This window comes from Bombina bombina, chromosome 7 (genome assembly GCF_027579735.1).
Source record: "Bombina bombina isolate aBomBom1 chromosome 7, aBomBom1.pri, whole genome shotgun sequence".
Lineage (NCBI taxonomy): Eukaryota > Metazoa > Chordata > Amphibia > Anura > Bombinatoridae > Bombina > Bombina bombina.
In genome coordinates this window covers 477,458,474-477,479,400 of record NC_069505.1, presented here as the reverse complement: position 1 = coordinate 477,479,400, position 20,927 = coordinate 477,458,474, and the positions used below count along the sequence as shown (strand labels likewise).

The 20,927-nt window shown below is 40.6% G+C and overlaps 1 protein-coding gene across 1 annotated transcript in view; it reads left to right on the top strand.

The window, feature by feature from the left end:
• The window catches only part of LOC128636449 (gastrula zinc finger protein XlCGF57.1-like), a 168,195-nt gene that overhangs the window by 124,015 nt on the left and 23,253 nt on the right, over positions 1-20,927 (top strand). Inside the window, exons 4-6 of the mRNA XM_053689462.1 lie at positions 4,798-4,905; positions 5,273-5,386; positions 18,237-18,344. Coding sequence (XP_053545437.1) covers positions 4,798-4,905; positions 5,273-5,386; positions 18,237-18,344 — 330 coding nt within the window. The remainder of the gene's footprint in view (positions 1-4,797; positions 4,906-5,272; positions 5,387-18,236; positions 18,345-20,927) is intronic.

Sequence of the window (20,927 nt, the reverse complement as noted above, 5' to 3'; positions counted from 1 at the left end):
AAAGTTCTGTTTTTGATGGCTATTTCCTCGGCTCGAAGAGTCTCTGAGTTATCGGCCTTACATTGTGATTCTCCTTATCTGATTTTTCCATTCAGACAAGGTAGTTCTGCATACTAAACCTGGGTTTTTACCTAAGGTAGTTTCTAACAGGAATATCAATCAGGAGATTGTTGTTCCATCATTATGTCCTAATCCTTCTTCAAAGAAGGAACGACTTTTGCATAATCTGGACGTAGTCCGTGCCCTGAAGTTCTATTTACAGGCAACTAAAGATTTTCGTCAAACTTCTTCCCTGTTTGTCGTGTACTCTGGTCAGAGGAGAGGTCAAAAAGCTTCGGCAACCTCTCTCTCCTTTTGGCTTCGTAGCATAATACGTTTAGCCTATGAGACTGCTGGACAGCAGCCCCCTGAAAGAATTACAGCTCATTCCACTAGAGCTGTGGCTTCCACCTGGGCCTTTAAGAATGAGGCCTCTGTTGAACAGATTTGCAAGGCTGCAACTTGGTCTTCACTTCACACTTTTTCAAAATTTTACAAATTTGACACTTTTGCTTCTTCGGAGGCTGTTTTTGGGAGAAAGGTTCTACAGGCAGTGGTTCCTTCCGTTTAAGTTCCTGCCTTGTCCCTCCCATCATCCGTGTACTTTAGCTTTGGTATTGGTATCCCATAAGTAATGGATGACCCGTGGACTGAATACACTTAACAAGAGAAAACATAATTTATGCTTACCTGATAAATTTATTTCTCTTGTAGTGTATTCAGTCCACGGCCCGCCCTGTCTTTTTTAAGACAGATCTAAATTTTAATTAAAACTCCAGTCACCACTGCACCCTATGGTTTCTCCTTTCTTGTCTTGTTTCGGTCGAATGACTGGATATGACATGTGAGGGGAGGAGCTATATAGCAGCTCTGCATGGGTGATCCTCTTGCAACTTCCTGTTGGGAAGGGAATATATCCCATAAGTAATGGATGACCCGTGGACTGAATACACTACAAGAGAAATAAATTTATCAGGTAAGCATAAATTATGTTTTTTTAGCCGGACGGGTTTTGACTTGTCTAGGTTACAAGGGGGAACTTGTGGTTTTCTGGATCACCATTGTTGGTATGGTGCGGTGTCAGGGTTATGTGGGTGACTTTCTGGTCATCCTAGTGACGTTTTTCTCCTGACTATATCTTCTGGTCCTTGTCCTCTTATGGAATTTGTTTCCCTGGACAGTAGTCCTGTTGCAACCTTGGGTTGCTTTAAGTTGGATTGGATCCTTTTGATATCTCATAGGGTCTTCTATTCTCCCTCTCGAGGGTAGATAGTGTTTTTGCCAGTTTGGCTTGAGCCAGTGTTGGATGGTCCTTCGGATCTCTTACGGGTTCCTCTTCTTTCCCTCTCGGGGGATGATAGAGGTTTTTGGTTCTATATCAGAAATGTTTTCTGTGGGAGTTGAGTGCCGCAGGGTTGACTCCTTGGAAGCCTTTGTGCTCAACAAACTCTGAGTCTGAGTGATCTCTAGCACGCCTTTGCAGGTTACGTAATTGATGAGTGGTTACCCGGGCTTCAGTTTTTTTTTTCCTTGTTGTATGTAGTTTTTTTGTGGGGTGTCGAGTAATTTAGGTTGTGGTGCCTTTCAAAGGTGCCGCATTTTTGTACCCATCCTTTGTTTGCATTTAGTGTCCTCTAGCTTGGGTATTCTTTTCCCAAAAGTAATTAATGCAGCTGTGGACTCTTCCCGTTTAAGAAGAAAAACATAAATTATGCGTACCTGATCATTTTCTTTTCTTCTGACGGGAAGAGTCCACAGCTCACACCCGCACTTTATTTATGGAGCGGCAGTTTATTTTTGTTCTTCTGGCACCTTTTTTTCACCCTGATATTTCTCATACTGTTCCTTTTTCCCTTGGCAGAATGACTTGGGGATGAGGGAAGTGGGGGAGGTATTTAAAGCCTTTGGCTGGGGTGTCTTTGCCTCCTCCTGGTGGCCAGGTTCTGAATTCCCAAAAGTAATGAATGCAGCTGTGGACTCCTCCCGTCAGAAGAAAAGAAAGTTATCAGGTAAGCATAATTTATGTTTTTATATCAGTATCTGTGCATATTCTTCTTTATAGTAGTCTCTATTACATGCAGTTATATGAACATTGGTCCCTTTAAAGGGACAGTATACACCAATTTTCGTATAACTGCATGAAATAGACACTACTATAAAGAATAATATGCACAGATACTGATATAAAAATCCAGTATAAAACCGTTTAAAAACGTACTTAGAAGCTCTCAGTTTAGCTCTGTTGCAAAGGTTAGCTGGAACACCCACTGAAAGTGGCTGTATAGCAAAAACAGCAGACACTCCCCCCTTCCTCTGCATATAAAAAGACCCTTTACACAAAACAGGAGCAAGATGGAGTAGGTATACATCATTATACTTCTAAAACTTTGGGGCTTGGTTAGGAGGCTGAAAATCAAAGCAATATTATTTAAAAATAAGGAAAACTATACATTTAAAAAAAAAAAAACCTGTATGGGCTTCATAAATGGATCATCTACAAAATATTTATGCAAATAAAAATCTAGTGTATAATGTCCCTTTTAAGCTACAAAAGTAAATATGATGATATTGTTCTCTCTTGGAAATACACAAACTGTTTTATGGTAAAGTTATAAAAACTACTAGATCATTAGATATAAAAACTAGATCATGAGAGATAAAAACTAGATCATGTGATATACACACTAGATCATGATATATAAACACTAAATCATGTGATTTAAACACTAGATCATGATATATAAACGCTAGATCATGTGATATAAACGCTAGATCATGTGATATAAACACTAGATCATGTGATATAAACGCTAGATCATGTGATATATACACTAGATCATGAGATATAAAAACTAGATCATGAGATTTAAAAACTAGATCATGAGATATAAACACTAGATCATGTGATATAAACACTAGATCATGAGATATAAACACTAGATCATGAGATATAAACACTAGATCATGTGATATAAACACTAGATCATGTGATATAAACACTAGATCATGTGATATAAACAATAGATCATGAGATATAAACAATAGATCATGTGATATAAACACTAGATCATGTAATATATACACTAAAACAGTCAGGAAAAGCTATAATGGCCAGCTCTAGCTACAGAAGTGCCTAGGTGGTAACGGTACATAGTGTCCTCAAATGAGATATGGGTAAAGAGGGCAGTCCCTCAAGAACAGCAAATAATGATTCGAGTCCCCAATAGCAGCCAAACAGGATACCCCAAGTTAACCAGGTCAATTACTCACTGCCCTTTGTAGCTGGACATCCGTGCTGCAAAGTAGTAATCCTTCTTGTTCGACCATATCGGGTAATCTTCATTCCCAGTGGCAGCAATCAACCGCTTGCTCCCCGAGCCCCATGTTGCTTCTGGGTACTCGATGACGTCACGGACACTCCTCCACCATGTGCCGGGACACTCTCCAATCAGCAACGACTGAACCACTCAGGAGCTGAAAGGTGCCTGGCTGAAGGAAAGGTGGTAAACTGCAATCACAATAAAGTGTAGTCGGGCCCCCTTTCATTAAAACGTTGAATCTTTATTGAAGTCACATTAAAAACCAGGAAATCACGCCTTACATGTTTCGGCTACATTGCCTTACTCATATGCGTGATCTTAATTAAAACAGTGCTAAAATTTATATTGTATACTCAAATCCCATTGGGTCTAAAAAAGCATGTGACTAATTGTATAATGAACTGGGCTAAAGGTGGACTAGTACTATTACAGCATAAAAAGGAACAAAAACAGGAATGTTAAATTGGAATTTAGCCAAAATTTAAATAGGGAAGAATATTATATGTAAATAGATCATACACTAAATAGCAGAGACCGGTTCTAGAATAGAACAATATAACAATATACTCTAAAAGATCCAATAGGCATGTCAAATGCAGATTCTAAAATGAATATAAGTTGATGGATAAGTACTTTAGCACAAGCACATTAGAAGATGCAGACATAAATAAACAATATATGCAAAGCTATATTAATAACTTCCAAATTCTACATAACAATAAAGTATTCCTACAAAAATAAATGGATAAATGTCTGAAAAAATAATAATAGTAAAATAAATGAATTTAGAAATACAAATATAAACACTAGCTCATGTTATATAAACACTAGATCATGTGATATAAATACTAGCTCATGTGATATAAACACTAGCTCATGTGATATAAACAATAGATCATGTGATATAAACACTAGCTCATGTGATATAAACACTAGATCATGTGATATCAACACTAGCTCATGTGATATAAACACTAGATCTTGTGATATAAACACTAGCTCATGTGATATAAAAACTAGCTCATGTGATATAAACACCAGATCATGTGATATAAACACTAGCTCATGTGATATAAACACTAGATCATGTGATATAAACACTAGCTCATGTGATATAAAAACTAGATCATGTGATATAAACACTAGCTCATGTGATATAAAAACTATATTATGTGATATAAACACTAGATCATGTGATATAAACACTAGCTCATGTGATATAAAAACTAGCTCATGTGATATAAACACTAGATCATGTGATATAAGCATTAGATCATGTGATATAAACACTAGATCATGTGATATAAAAACTAGATCATGTGATATAAACACTAGCTCATGTGATATAAAAACTATATTATGTGATATAAAAACTAGCTCATGTGATATAAACACTAGCTCATGTGATATAAAAAGTGAATCTGTTTTATTTGTACAGACGAAGATAACTCTGATATAGTGAAAGTTGAGATAACAGAAGATCTGTGTGTGAGGCAACAGCCCGGAGCTCCTGATGAAGAAATGACAAGTGGCAGTATCAGCCCAGGTGAGTGTGGACTTGTGTTGTGTCTGAGGGATGTGGGTTATAGGTGAGTATGCACATATGCTGTATCTGCAGGTACGGGGGTTACAGGTGAGTGTGCACGTATGTTGTGTGCACAGTATATGGAACATAACATATGTGTGCACGTATGTTATATCTGAGGGATATAAGTTACAGGTGACTTTGCCCATATGGTGTGGCTAAGGGACGAGGGTCACACGTAGGTGTGCATAAGTGATCATTATCTCATATGCCCATAGTAATTTGTGGGTGACCACATGATTTTATTTATATATAAGGAGAAAGATATTGATGCATCCCATGGGCACTGAAAACAACTTATACATACCTGTGTATTCTCACTTTACAGGCTGTATGGATGTGACACCTTCAGATTGCTTAGCGGTTAACCACGGAGGAGAACCATATGTTTGTGATCACTTAAAGACTGAGGAGGATGAAGTTCCTATAAATACGGCTACAGGTGATTAGCGCTTATTAAGAAAAGGGAAGATTATGTGATGGCGTCAATTTGGGTCTTGTAAATTGCAGTTATATTTTCTTAGATGGTTACACAGCAAACAGATAAGTCTGCAGCTCAGGTTTAAATGATTATTTATAATACTGATACATTCTCTTTCATGGATGCCCCATTTCTAAACATTTAAGGCAAGAATATAAGCTGTATTGTGTGTTTACATTGCTCACGTTAAATTAATAGCACATTTATTTTAACGCTCATATTATAAGTTTAAATGATATCTTTGCTCGAGTGAAAGTCTAGGGTGCACTAACTTCTGGATGTCAGAGAGTGCGGGTGAGCTAAATTCCTCTGTCGACTATCGTTCAAGCACTAATCAGAAGGTTCTCTAAACCTCCACTCAAGAAGTGAAGTTATTCATTTACTTTTATACTATGATTTTGTATTGAAAAATAAGTTTAAAACACTGCATATATACATACACATACATACGATACACGCAAATACATATACATCTTTGAGCCCTTCCCAGTTCAATGTCTCCTTTATATACCATATCCCACTGTTATTTCCAATAATACATCTTTATTTTAAATTTAATATGAAAAACTTCATTTTAATATATTTTTGACGTTTTGTTATGCAAATTTTCAAGAGTGAGCACTTTACATTAGGTCTCCAAAAGCGCATAGAGCACAACCCTTAACTCGCCACTTGTAAAATGGGCGCTAATAGCATTCCCTGCAGTCTCTATTAAAATATAGACAGTGTTAAAAAAAAAAAATCTCGACCTCGTTAAGATTCCCTGGAATTTTCCATCCATTTATAATGCCAGATTATATGTAATTCTTTGTGCAAGGTTGTAATCTAGCCCTTAACGTGAACATAAAATATACATTGATATTATGACATAAAGGAAATATTATATTCCGTATTGTATTTACTAGGGAAGGTAGTTGCTGCAATTCTATTACAATATTAAGTCCAACAAGCTCTCTATGACCTCTAGATGTTTTATGTATTGAAAGCAGGTAGGCACTTTTCTGATAGGCTGGCACAAATTTGGTTGGTTCTTTATTAGCCATTCAGGACAGCTCCTGACCAATCAGTAACTGTTGCAGTGGACTACTGGCAGGCTTACATCAGTCTACTAATTGGTCACATTTACTCAATTCTAGAGTCTACTAATTGGTCACATTTACTCAATTCTAGGTCTTCTGGCTGCTACTTGCTCTGTGTCTAAGAAAGGGGGTTTGTATTGTTTTCTGAAACCTAGAGTGTGATCAGAAGTGCTATGTATACCCCTGAAGTTCCTTCAATAAAACAAACTTTCCAAGACAAATGAGAACCTAACCCTTGTTCCTTGTGAGAAAATAGCCACAATGAGGGGAATCAATGCTGGTTTCCTCATGAAGGGAGAACTAATTGCCAATTTATGATGCACAGATCAAGATCAGGGTGATGTCCTTGTTACAGTATACCTTCTCTCAATTTAAAGAACATCAACCTACGAAGCCCCCTCATCTATGATTGATACACTCAAGAACTATTTGGAGATATTTCCCTTAATGAAGGGCCAATTCAATAAAGCTATGCTCAGTTTGTATAGAATAGGCAAGTACGTTTTAGTGCTTAAGGATACAATTTGAAACACCTGTTCCACAGCTACACCAAATACCTTTTGGGTGAACAGGCTTGGCCACATGAATGCACCAATTTGTGCGTTCTGCATGTTTGATGCGGATAAGGAAGATACTGACAACGTTCTTGAGAATTATTTCCTTCCTTATTTGCCTTCCAGAATTTCAAAGTGACCCTGATCAGTGCCCCTGGGGTAATCAAGTGTGTCTTCATTATATTGCATCATACTGTTTTGTGTATTTTTTAATGTATCTTCATAATATCTCTTTATACTGTGCTGGGTATGCCGGTATGTCTTAATTAATATTTGGGGTGTGTCTTCATGATATTGCATTATAACAATTTAGGCTAAACATGCTACAAATGTTTTTAATAAAATATAATATTTTGTTTTCTAGTAGAATAAAGAGATTCTGTGATTTTAAAAGCTCTGGAATTTATTTGTGAGAACTGTGTCTTCCATTTTGGTCAATCAGATTATTTTATTTTCTAAGCAAATCTAATCCATAACAAACGTTGTTGGAATTATAAAATGATTGATATAAATGTAGTAAAGTATGCAAAAAACAAACTAGGAAACACTCAAATTGCAGGACTATAACAGAGCCTTATGGAAGAAAAATTATACTTGGCAAAAGCAAAGGTAAAACAGGTCAGATCCTTCATTTACTATTGATGATTAGAATGAATGTATTTTCTTTCTAATGACACGATGAGTCCACGGATCATCTAATTACTATTGGGAATTTCACTCCTGCCCAGCAGGAGGCGGCAAAGAGCACCACAGCAAAGCTGTTAAATATCACCTCCCTTCCCTCTAACCCCAGTCATTCTCTTTGTTTACGTTAGAGCAAGGAAGTGGTAAAGTTAGGTGTTAGTAAAAGATTCTTCAAGCAAGATTTTATTATTTTTTAAGTAGTGCAAGATTGTGCCGCTTTGTTCTAGGGTGTAGCCGTAGTCCATATCCGTCTCTTCAGTAGAGCAGTGGTGGCTTTCAAGCAATGGTAACTTGTGGGACATAATTCTCACTGCGCCTCCCATATACTGATGCTGCCCTATTCCTAAAGCCTGAATAAGATTATTCAGTCTTTGTTTTTTTTCACAGGTCCATGTGAGGAATCTTGCCTCTCAAACCTAGTGAGCTGCCTTGCTGCCGAGAAGATGCATAAAGGCAAGTGCTGACTTTTTATTTTCTGGGAATATGTTCAGAATAAAAGATGGCACTTTAAAACACATTATATAATGGGACAGATTATAATAATTCTCTTGCGACTTGGAGAAGAATTATTTTGCTCAGTAATAGCAGGCACTGGGGATGAGGAGCAGGCTCAGAGATGGTGTTTTTAACTTGCGTATCATTTAAACTGCATACTGTGGTTAAAAGACATGAGGGAAGTTTTTTTTCTGGTAACACCCATGATGGGCGGGGCTAAAGGAAGCGCCAAAATTTGTTGCACACTTTTTCCTCATAGTTCAAGTGTTCTGTGATACAGAACAATTTGTCTTTGTTCTTGACAAGTATTGCAGACTTCATCTCCACATTAAATAGATTGACTCTGGATCATCTAACAGCCCATAATCTCCGGTGTTAGGCAGGTAAGCACCTCAGCAAAGTTAACCTGAGGTGTAAAGGTGTCCAGAGCATTTAATTGCTACTTATGTCATTTTATTTTAATGCTAAAAAATAAAGCAGTTTATTTTAAAATATTTAAAGGAACAGTAATGTTTTTTTGTGAGGTATTTTTTACTAAAATATCAAAATTCTATCTAATTATTCAGTTGTTTTGGGGTGAATAAAGATGGACCAAGAGGCCCTGCAAGATGTTACATGTTCTTTATGTTTTGATACTAATGTTAAACCACCAATCCATTTCTGTTCCTCATGTATTGAGAGGACTTTACATTATAGGGAAATACTTTTTTCTGAGCCAACATTGTCCAGGGCGGATGCTGTTCAGGAGCCTTCTGACAATGTTCAAAATATGCCGCAGCTTTCTCCTCAGGTGTCCCAAAACTTAGCGTCCATACAGCCAGTGCCCTGCGTTTCCTCCATTACCCCGTCTGGAGTTACTTTGCAAGATATCGCTTCTCTCATGTCCTCTGTGGTTTCTGATGCATTGTCTGCTTTTCCCATGTTGCAGGGAAAGCGCAAGAGGAAAAGTAAACAATCAGTAAGTAAGCTGTTGCTATTTCAAATACACCCTCCCAGAAGCCTGAGGAGGAGGATATTTCGGTAGCATCTGAAGGTGAAATCTCAGATTAAGACAGTGTAATTCCTCCTGCTGATACTGAAGTTGTATCCTTCAGGTTTAAGCTAGAACACCTCTGTTTGTTACTTAAGGAGGTTTTAGCTACCCTGGACGACTCCGACACTACTGTCGTAGTCAATCCTAAGAAGTCTAGTAAACTAAACAAGTATTTTGATGTGCCCTCCATGGTGGAGGTATTTCCTGTACCAGATAGGGCTGCAGAAATCATTACTAAGGAATGGGAGAGACCGGGTATCACCTTTTTCTCCACCCCCCATATTTAAAAAGATGTTTCCTATAGAAGATTCTATCAAGGAATCTTGGCAGACGGTACCTAAGGTGGAAGAGGCAACACTAGCCAAGAGAACTACTATTCCAATAGAGGATAGTTGTTCCTTTAAGGATCCTATGGACAAAAAGTTAGAGGGGTTACTCAAGAAGATGTATGTACACCAGGATTTACAATGGCAACACGCAGTTTGTGTGGTCGCATATTGGTTTGATGCACTGTCTGAATCCATTCGGACAGACACTCCCCTCAAAGAAATCCAGGATAGGATTAAGGCCCTTAAATTGGACAACTCCTTTATTACAGATCCTTCCATTCAGGTTATTAAACTGGGAGCTAAGATTTCAGGTTTTGCCATTCTGGCTCGCAGAGCTTTATGGTTATAAGAATTTAAGAAGCCTGCTGTTGAGTCAAAGACAGCATGACGGGCCTGCCCCCGATCCGGGACCGGATCTTGTAGGGGGCAGACTTTTATTCTTCACTCAGGCTTATGTTCGAGATGTGCAGGATCCCTGGGTGGTGGACATTGTGTCCCAGGGATACAAGCTAGAGTTCAAGACCTTTCCTCCCAGGGGCAGATTTCTGCTTTCAAGATTATCTGTAGACCAGACAGACGGGACCTCTCCAACCTGGGAGTGATAGTTCCTGTCCCAATTCAGGAAAGGGGTCTGGGGTTCTATTCCAATCTGTTTGTGGTTCCCAAAAAAGAGGGAACCTTCAGACCAATTTTAGATCTCAAGAGTCTAAACAAATTTCTCAGACTGCTGTCCTTCAAGATGGAAACTATTCGTTCCATTCTTGCTTTGGTCCAGGAGGGTCAATTTATGACTACCATGGATTTAAAGGACACGTACTTGCATGTTCCCATCCACAGGGACCATCACAAGTTTCTAAGATTTGCTTTTCTAGACAAACACTTCCAATTTGTGGCTCTTCCATTCGGTCTTGCCGCAGCTCCCAGAATTTTCTCAAAGGTTCTGGGATCCCTGCTGGCAGTGCTCCGATTGGGGGGCATTGCTGTGGCACCTTATCTGGACGACATTCTGGTTCAGGCGCCTTCCTTTCAACAAGCAAGATCACACACGGAAATGTTATTAACTTTTCTGCAGTCTCACGGATGGAAGGTGAATTTGGAAAAGAGTTCCTTAGTTCCAAATACAAGGGTAATTTTCTTGGGAACTGTAACGGTACCAACAGGATACCAAGGGTTAACACCAGGGAACAATGTCCTGCATAGGGAATCAGCAACTCACAACCCAGCCAGTTTTCAGGTTTAAAACAGAATGACATTTATTAAAAGGCTATGCCTAGTATTTATGCAGGTCTGACCCCCCCAGATGGGGGTTAAAAGAATGCTGTACATTAGATGGAGGGCCCACACCCTTGGACAGATCACATTACTTTACTTAGGCAGATAACAACTTAAACACAAAACACATTTGGCTTTTCTTATCACCTCTGCTCTCTGAGGGTGATTAAACAATGGACTGTTTATCACTAACTTTATAATGACAGTACACAATAGCTTCTTAAAGTTGAACACAGTTAACTCCTGCAGTACTGACAGAAGGGTCTGTCACATCTACATAGCACACAATGCAGCCTATAGACAACCTTTCTTACATTATAGTCCAGAAGTTGCTAGGTTTGCCACAATGCTCCCCCAGAACCAAGCCGGCATACACAGTCTGATCCCAACGGATCGGCTTGGGGATGTCCGGGAAAGTACTCACAGATCACTTTTCAAGTTCAGTTTGTCTGGACAACCCGTAGGCGTTACCGTTTTGTTTCCCTGGGCGGTAATGGATTGTAAAGTCGAAGGGCTGCAGCGCCAAACTCCAGCGCAGCAGCCTGGCATTGTCCCCGGCCACACGGTTCAGCCACACCAACGGGTTGTGATCTGTGAGTAAGGAAAAAGGTTGTCCATACAGGTACGGCTGCAACTTTTTGAGGGCCCTGATTAAAATATAAAAGGTAACAGCAACTTGTAAGTAAACCAAACTAGGTTGTAGCTCCTCAAATAGGGCTTCAGCTACCGTCTCTGCATGGATGTTGGCGAGAGCAATGGCCTCGGGTACCTAGTGGCGTAGTCCACCACGGTTAAAATGTACCTCTTCCCGAAGGGACTGGGCTTGGGTAGTCACAGGGTTAACATCAGCGGGAGCCATGGGAGCATAGGCAGAAACAAGGGGGGCCAAGTAATTTCCAAGGAGAACATCAGCAGGTAAGTCCTTCTTGACCCCCACATTCACAGGTCTAGCGCCCACTCCCCAATCCAAATATACCCTGGCAACAGGTAGGCGGAACACAGTGCCCCCTGCTACCCTTACAGCCACAGTGTCTCCAGTGTGCTGTTTCTCAGACACCAAGTTCTTTTGAAGCAAGGTCATGGTAGCACCAGTATCCCGTAGACCACTGACCTCCTTCCCATTCACTTTAACCCGTTGCCGGTTATTCCGGTGGGCAGCTTGCACGGGGTCTGCTTCATGTAGGCTGCCCCAGCATTCTGGCGCCTCTACGTAGCGGGCCGCAGGCTGAGGATTATGTGGGATTCCGCCGGCGGGTCTTCTCCAGGACTGTGCTTGATTCGCTGCGTTTAGGGGACACTCTGGTCTTTTGTGCCCTAGTTGCTTACATCCAAAGCACTGAATAGGTTGTGAGTAGCCCCGCAAATTGAACCGGGCTCTCTGAGGGTAGTTCGTGGCCGGAGGCCGTGTGGTATAGCGGTGCGCCGGGGGCTGGTAACTGGCAGCTGCTGGGGTGACTGGGGGTCTGTACTCCACTCTATCAGTGGCCAATCGGTATACCGCTCCCCCTGCCCCTCGTACTGCTACGTATCCGCCAGTGTGTGCTATATCCGGCACCAAATGGGGAGCTATCAGGGTTAAAGTAGCTCCCGAATCCCGAAGTCCCTGGACCTCCTTCCCCTCTACGGTCACCAGCTGGCGGTGATGTTGCCGGTTATCGGTGGCCCGGACCGACATCACCTCATGCAGAATTCCCAGGGGTTCCTCGGCTTGGGTGCTCAACACCTCATGAGCGGCTGGCTCCGTTTGGTAATGGTGAGCAGCCGCCCTTGGGGCCAAGTTCTGTCTGACCTGGTTCCAAGCTTGTCTGCTCCGATTTTGGGGGCACTCACGTGCCATATGTCCCCACTGCTTGCAGGTGTGGCATTGTATATTCGCCCGTCCGTTGTATCGTGAGGGGGGTGGTGGATTCCCTGGGGCTGGGCGAAAAGGTGCCGCTGTGGGGTTGTTAGGCTGTAGTCCATGGTGCCTCCTGGCATCAAAATGCTGGTCTGCTAATCTGGCTGCTTCGGTTAAGGTGAGGGGTTTTCGATCTCTCACCCATTCTTGGGCTTCTGGGGACAAGCCGTTAAAGAATTGCTCCAACAGCATCAGTTGTTGCAATTCTTCCATGGTGGTAGCTTGGCTGGCCTGTATCCACCCTTGATATGCTTGATCCAGCTTGTGGGCCCACTCTGCATGTGAATCTCTTTCTGGCTTGCGCAGGCCTCTAAACTTGCGCCGGTATGCCTCTGGGGTAATGGCATATCTTTCCAAGATCGCTCTCTTCACTTTAGCGTAATCCTTGCTGTCCTCCCTGGGTACAGCGCGATACGCTTCCGCTGCCCTACCGGCTAGCTTGCCTGCTAGCACCGGCACCCATACGGACTGCTCCAAATCATGTAACTCACACAGTCTCTCAAAATCCTGTAAATATCCATCGATCTCATCCTTCTCCTCACAAAACATTTTAAATGCATGGTATGGGATTTTGGGTCTTACTGGGTTGCTGAGTGCGTCCAAAATGGATTCTGCTCGGGAGGATGCATTCCGCGGACTGTGTGCCATCACATACTCCTGCACATCTGCCATTACCACGGATAGCATATCCCGTGGTACAGGTTGGGGTAAAAATTCCAGCCTGGTCCTCATTTCCCTCTGGTATAGGGTCTCCTCCATGGCTGCTGGAGGCGTAGCGCTGCGAGCTCTGTCTCCCTCCATCAGCTCAGTAATTAATATAGCCTTGGGTTTGCTGCTGCCTATCTTTCCCCTGGCTTCTAGCAGTTCCTTTAAAGTTTGTCTCTTTAGCTTAGAATAATCCATCTCCATTCACTTCGGTCCCTGGTACTCCTTCCATCTTAGTCAGTATTGTAGTAATCCCCCTCTTCCTGAGGTTACTGGCTTGTGTAGTTGCTCTTCTGGGCGATAAGGTTCATTCCGTCGCTTGCCACCAATTGTAACGGTACCAACAGGATACCAAGGGTTAACACCAGGGAACAATATCCTGCATAGGGAATCAGCAACTCACAATCCAGCCAGTTTTCAGGTTTAAAACAGAATGACATTTATTAAAAGGCTATGCCTAGTATTTATGCAGGTCTGACCCCCCAGATGGGGGTTGAAAGAATGTTGTACATTAGATGGAGGGCCCACACCCTTGGACAGATCACATTACTTTACTTAGGCAGATAACAACTTAAACACAAAACACATTTGGCTTTTCTTATCACCTCTGCTCTCTGAGGGTGATTAAACAATGGACTGTTTATCACTAACTTTATAATGACAGTACACAATAGCTTCTTAAAGTAAAGTTGAACACAGTTAACTCCTGCAGTACTGACAGAAGGGTCTGTCACATCTACATAGCACACAATGCAGCCTATAGACAACCTTTCTTACATTATAGTCCAGAAGTGGCTAGGTTTGCCACAGGAACCATAATAGATTCCTTATCAATGAAGATTTTTCTGACAGATGTCAGGAAATCAAAGATTTTCGATTCTTGCCTAGCTCTTCAGTCCTCTCCTCGGCCATCAGTGGCTCAGTGCATGGAGCTAATCGGGAAGATGGTAGTGGCAATGGACATTATCCCGTTTGCTCGTTTCCACCTCAGACCTCTGCAGTTAAGCATGCTCAGGCAGTGGAACGGAGATTATGCGGATCTGTCTCCACTATCACAGCTGGAGCAGGAGACAAGGGATTCTCTACTTTGGTGTTTGTCTCAGGATCATCTCTCCCAGGGGACCTGCTTTCGCAGACCCTCTTGGGTGAGTGTGACAACAGATGCCAGCCTTCTGGGATGGGGAGCAGTCTGGGGCTCTCTAAAGGCTCAGGGAACATGTACTCCTTCGAAGTCTGTTCTACCCATAAACATTCTGGAACTGAGAGCAATCTTCAATGCTCTTCTGGCCTGGCCTCAGTTAGCCTCCGCCCGGTTCATCAGGTTCCAGTCGGACAATATAACCTCAGTGGCTTACATCAACCATCAGGGAGGAACTCGAAGTTCCTTGGCCATGACAGAGGTAGCCAAGATCATTCAGTGGGCGGAGAGCCACAATTGCTGTCTGTCAGCGATCCACATTCCAGGAGTGGACAACTGGGAGGCAGACTTCCTGAGCAGGCAGACTTTTCACCCGGGGGAGTGGGAGCTTCATCCGGAAGGAGTTTTCCAGCCTGATTCTCAAGTGGGGTCAGCTGGAGTTGGATCTCATGGCATCTCGGCAGAATGCCAAACTTCCGAGGTACGGGTCAAGGTCAAGGGACCATCAGGCTGTACTGATAGACGCTCTGGCAGTACCTTGGAATTTCAGTCTCGCATACCTATTTCCTCCGTTCGCTCTTCTACCTCGGGTCAGTGCTCGAATCAAGCAGGAGAAGGCATCGGTGATCCTCATTGCACCGGCATGGCCTTGCAGGATTTGGTATGCAGACCTGATGGACATGTCATCTCTTCCACCTTGGAGACTTCCGTTAAGGAAGGACCTTCTACTTTAAGGGCCCTTCCTTCATCCAAATCTAGTTTCTCTGAAGCTGACTGTTTGGAAATTGAACGCTTAATTTTATCCAAGCGTGGATTTTCGGAATCGGTCATTGAGACCATGATTCAAGCTCGTAAACCTGTGACTAGAAAGATTTACCATAAGATATGGTGTAAATATCTGTATTGGTGAGAATCCAAGGGCTATTCTTGGAGTAGAGTTAGAATTCCTAGAATGCTGTCCTTTCTTCAAGAAGGTTTGGAGAAGGGTTTATCGGCAAGTTCCCTAAAGGGTCAAATATCTGCCTTGTCTATTTTGTTACATAAACGTCTGGCAGACGTCCTAGACGTGCAATCGTTTTGTCAGGCCTTGGTCAGGATCAGGCCTGTGTTCAAACCTGTTACTCCACCCTGGAGTCTTAATTTAGTTCTCAAGGTTCTTCAAGGGGCTCTGTTTGAGCCTATGCATTCCTTAGATATTAAGTTGTTATCTTGGAAAGTTTTTTGTTTCTTGTTGCTATTTCATCTGCTCGTAGAGTGTCGGAGCTCTCGGCTTTACAGTATGAGTCTCCTTACCTTATTTTTCATTCGGATAAGGTGGTTTTGCATACTAAGTTAGGGTTTCTCCCAAAAGTAGTTTCAGACCGGAACATTAATCAGAAGATTGTTGTTCCTTCCTTGTGTCCTAATTCTTCTTCTCAAAAGGAACGGCTTTTGCACAATCTGGATGTAGTGCCTGCATTAAAGTTCTATTTACAGGCCACTAAGGATTTTCGTTAGTCTTCTGCTCTGTTTGTGGTATTCTCTGGAAAACGCAAGGGGCAGAAAGCTACGGCTACTTCTTTTTCTTTGTGGCTGAAGAGTATCATTCGCTTTGCCTATGAAACGCTGGACAGCAGCCTCCTGAGAGAGTTACGGCACATTCTACGAGGGCTGTTTCCTCTTCCTGGCCATTCAAAAATGAAGCTTCTGTGGAACAGATTTGCAAGGCTGCAACTTGGTCCTCTCTTCACACTTTTTCAAAATTCTATAAATTTTACACTTTTGCCTCAGCTGAGGCCTCTTTTGGGAGAAAGGTTCTTCAAGCAGTGGTGCCTTCAGTTTAGGTTCCCTGTCTTGTCCCTCCATTATCATTTGTGTACTCTAGCTTGGGTATTGATTCCCAATAGTAATTAGATGATCCATGGACTCATCATGTCATTAGAAAGAAAACAAAATTTATGCTTACCTGATAAATTTATTTATTTATTGACACGATGAGTCCACGGCCCGCCCTGTTCCTTAGACAAGTTGTTGGTATGTTATAAACTTCAGACACCTCTGCACCTTGTTGCTTCCTTTCTCTCTTTTGCTTCGGTCGAATGACTGGGGTTAGAGGGAAGGGAGGTGATATTTAACAGCTTTGCTGTGGTGCTCTTTGTCGCCTCCTGTTGGGCAGGAGTGGTATTCCCAATAGTAATTAGATGATCCGTGGACTCATCATGTCAAGAAAGAAAGAAATTTATCAGGTAAGCATACATTTTGGGTTTTTTTGGAAACTGCTGTCAAATTCTGTAGTGCTGGGTACATAAGTAATTATCATGTTTACACTACCAAACACCTCAATTACACTAATAAAAGAACATCTAGATTGGGGGCCGACTGGTGGCCCAAGGGACACATGTGGCCCTCTGCACTAACTGTTTGTAAAAAACAAGAAAAAGCAGAACTAAGAATGTGTGCCATCATTTTTATGGCCCCATGAGACTTAAACTTAAAGGACTACTAAATACAGTAGAATTGAACAATAGACAAATCCACAATATAAAGACAATGCAATTGCACTTACTTGGAATTTAGTAAGAGCAGAAGAATATTTTCTGGTAAATTTTAAAGTTAATCCCCACCCCCATCAGCCAATCACAAACATGTAAATGTGTATATACTGTGCACTTTAGCACATGCCCAATAGAAGCTGGAACCTCGGAAAGTGTGCATATAAAAATGTTCTCGTTTTGATAATGGATGTATATTGTAAAGTTTAAATTGCATGCTACATCTGAATCAGGAAACTTTATATTTGACTTTAGTGGCCCTATTAGAAATACAAGCTTTCGTGTGGACACAACTCAAAAGATTCCTTTCGAGGGGAGAACAGCACACACAGTGTACCCTGCAACCATGCCTACATCTGGCCCTGTGATAATGAACAATTGTAAAAATATATTTTTTGTTTAATAGCTATATATTTATATCTAGCCCTTTAGACTTCTAAAAAATTGATTTGTAGCCCTTGTGTGTTACAAATGTGGTCATCACTGATTTAGATAAAATAACTGAAAAAATAAATGTGTTGATAAGTCATGTCAGGTATAGGGGCTGTTGGAATACTAGTGCTGTATTGTCTCCATGACAGGTATAGGGGCTGTTGGAATACTAGTGCATTATTGTCTCCATGTCAGGTAGAGGGGCTGTTGGCATACAAGTCCTGTATTGTCCACATGTCAGGTATAGAAGCTGTTGCAATACTAGTGCTGTATTGTTAACATGACAGGTATAGGGGCTGTTGGAATGCTAGTACTGTATTGTCCCCATGACAGGTATGGGGGCTGTTAGAATACTAGTGCTGTATTGTCCCCATATCAGGTATATGGGCTTTTGTAATGTTAGTGCTATTTTGTCCTCCTGTCATGTATTTAGGTTGTAACTATGGCATGAGCACATTTATACGGTGTAACATAAATCTTAGCTAACTCACTTTAACTACTTGACACAGGTTGTATTTACTGCTAATCTCATCAGATGCAGTATTATTTCCTCAGATTTATTTACCATAAATCACTGTTTTTCAGTTTTTATTTTAATCTGATTTTTAAGAAGAGAACATAGAAACTAAGAATAGTGATTTATTTTTTGTTTTGTCATTCAGGTAAAAACAATAATAAGATTTCATGTCTCACAGAGGAAACAGATGACCAGTGGCTAAGAAATATGATACAAGCTCCTGGACATGAAATATGTGACAATATTTGTTCAGGTGAGTGTGTAATGTGGAAAGCGAGAGAGAAAATTACCAATGGCACTACTTCACCTCAAATTTAGATATCCCCTATATTCATAAGTAACTTATGTGAAATTACTCACATTTATATTGTTAAAGAAAAATGGTGCTATGTAGTTGGAGATTGTATTAACAAACTGCAAGATAGGCTGGATGAGCCTTATCTAGAAAGACTACATATATAGCACTCAGGGGAATATTCAGTTAAATCTTATGGAATAACAGAGAGAGAGAGTCCAAGTAAATATGTGCAAAGAACAAGAAACAAATCTGTCCAATAGAGCTAATCTAAATTTAAAAATTAACTTTTATTAGAGGCATAATTAAAATTGGAATACACACACTTAAAAACACACCTAGAAACTTAATAATTCTAGTGGATACTGGGTCTAGCGGATATATGGCACCAACAATGAGTTTAATATGTAATATCAAAACTCATATTATGCACTCACATTACATATACATCCGTAATTTATTTTGTTAGTGAGGTATAATACTGCTGGTAAAAAAATATATACTTTAATTCTCTTGCTTATCGTTGTAATGATATTAGGGATTTGAGGTGGAATCCCAATTGATTAATATTACAGGTGAATCTCAAAATAAATATGACTTTACAGCTGAAGTGTAGCCTTAGAGAGGCTAGAGTTGTAAATTTGTAAACGACATTAACTTATGAGCTAATCTAGAGTTTATATGTACTCCTAGATTGAAAAAGCATATCACTAAGTACTATCTTTGCTGGTATAAGCAATACTCTTGAGGTGCCCTTGGTCATAAAAGACGTTAAATTGTTGCACTTATAATATCAAGAATGAATATAAGCTTGAGACCAATCAGCTGTAATATTATCAGTATTAGACCAAGATAGCGTAACACAAGTACATCCTATGCCACATTAGAACTGTAGTTGAGAGTCACAGTCAGTGATAATGTTATTACATATGATCCTGTGTTCTAAATATTGTTAACGATTTCATATGTCCTATATCTATTAGACATAGTTTCTGAGAAGATATACTTCCTATGGTAACTGTCCTTTGATTGTGAAATGTAAGTTTATACTAAGTCTGGTAGGTCATTCGTACCCCATTCATAAAATTCCACAAGACTCATTCATACAAGTAATAGGGATAACCAATGGTATGGCTTGTACTTTATTGGTTAATATCCTGAGTGATCCAATGAGTTGGGTTTGTCAAAGAAGTGGGTTTGAAAACCAGTATTCGCTTACACACTATTTTACCACATGTTCCTTGTGGAATGATTTAACTTAATTTATGTAACTGGCTGTTAGTTAGAATCAGTTACTAATAATGCTGCACTTAAATAAATAAATCCCTTATATGAAAAACACTTTTAGTATCCGTATTAATATTGGTATCAGAGGTATTATTAAGCTGACCACTATTGAATCTACTTATCACTGACTCTGTGGACAAAATGGACCTGGCCTTCCCCTCAAATTGTATTGCTTGCAATCACTGGCAGACTCGTAGTGTTTAGATACATCTGACTATATGAGCATACTGTGTATCATTTGCATACTAAATTGTATATCTTTAATTATCTAGTGGTAATATCCTGTTACGATTTACTTGCTATACAATAACCACTATTAGATAAGCTTGTCAATGGCTTCTGAGACCGTAATGCATAAAATTTGCATATCCAGTTACATATCCTAAATTACATAGCGGTATCGTAGAATTCAGATCTATCTGTTATGCAGGGTAAGATAGTGTATATTGACTGATGTAACGAAGTAGTTATAGTATGCTATTATGATACCATGTACACAGAATATTTACCGTTGCTAATGAGTGCTATTTTATAATTACTCTAGCTTCTGCTTCAATACAATAACGGTGAGTCTCGTTTGAGAGCTACAGTGTTGTAGGTTAGACCGCAAGCTGTGTATAGTCAGCTAAGTGAGTTTACTTCACATCTTTACATAATCATGTATATATATATATCCAATATAGGCATATTCTAACCTATTTTTAAGTTTCTCTAGATGTATAAGTTACGCAAGGATTGATCGCAATGCAACTATTGATCAGCAATGGAATAGTTAATGTTAAACGATGACCGTAACTGTAGGCAGATACTACACTTAGGCTGCTGAGGATTGGTTACTTTGAACAATGTAATCATAAGAGGCGTGACTCAGACGCTTTATAAGCCCAGTATGTGAGCGGTGCGCTCACTCTTTGAAAAAGCCGAAAGGCGAAACATGTCAGGGACGCTAGGGTACTGGTGATGAGCCCTTGGAGCTCATGTATTTTTAGTTTACCCTAGGAACTTTTATCTTGTTAAATAGTTTATTGCAAAACTTTACCTAACTGGGTCGGGGAAAATTTAGATTTCTCGCTGGTGACTCTTTTCAGCTGAATGCGGATAACCGCAGCATAGCCACTATCATGGCAGCTTCTCAATAACTCACTGATATTTAACTTAAGCGGCAGTCAAATCATAGTCACACTTGTACCATTGCTTACTACAATACTGACAGTTTAACTGGTTTACTGCTTACTACAACTTTGACAGTTTACT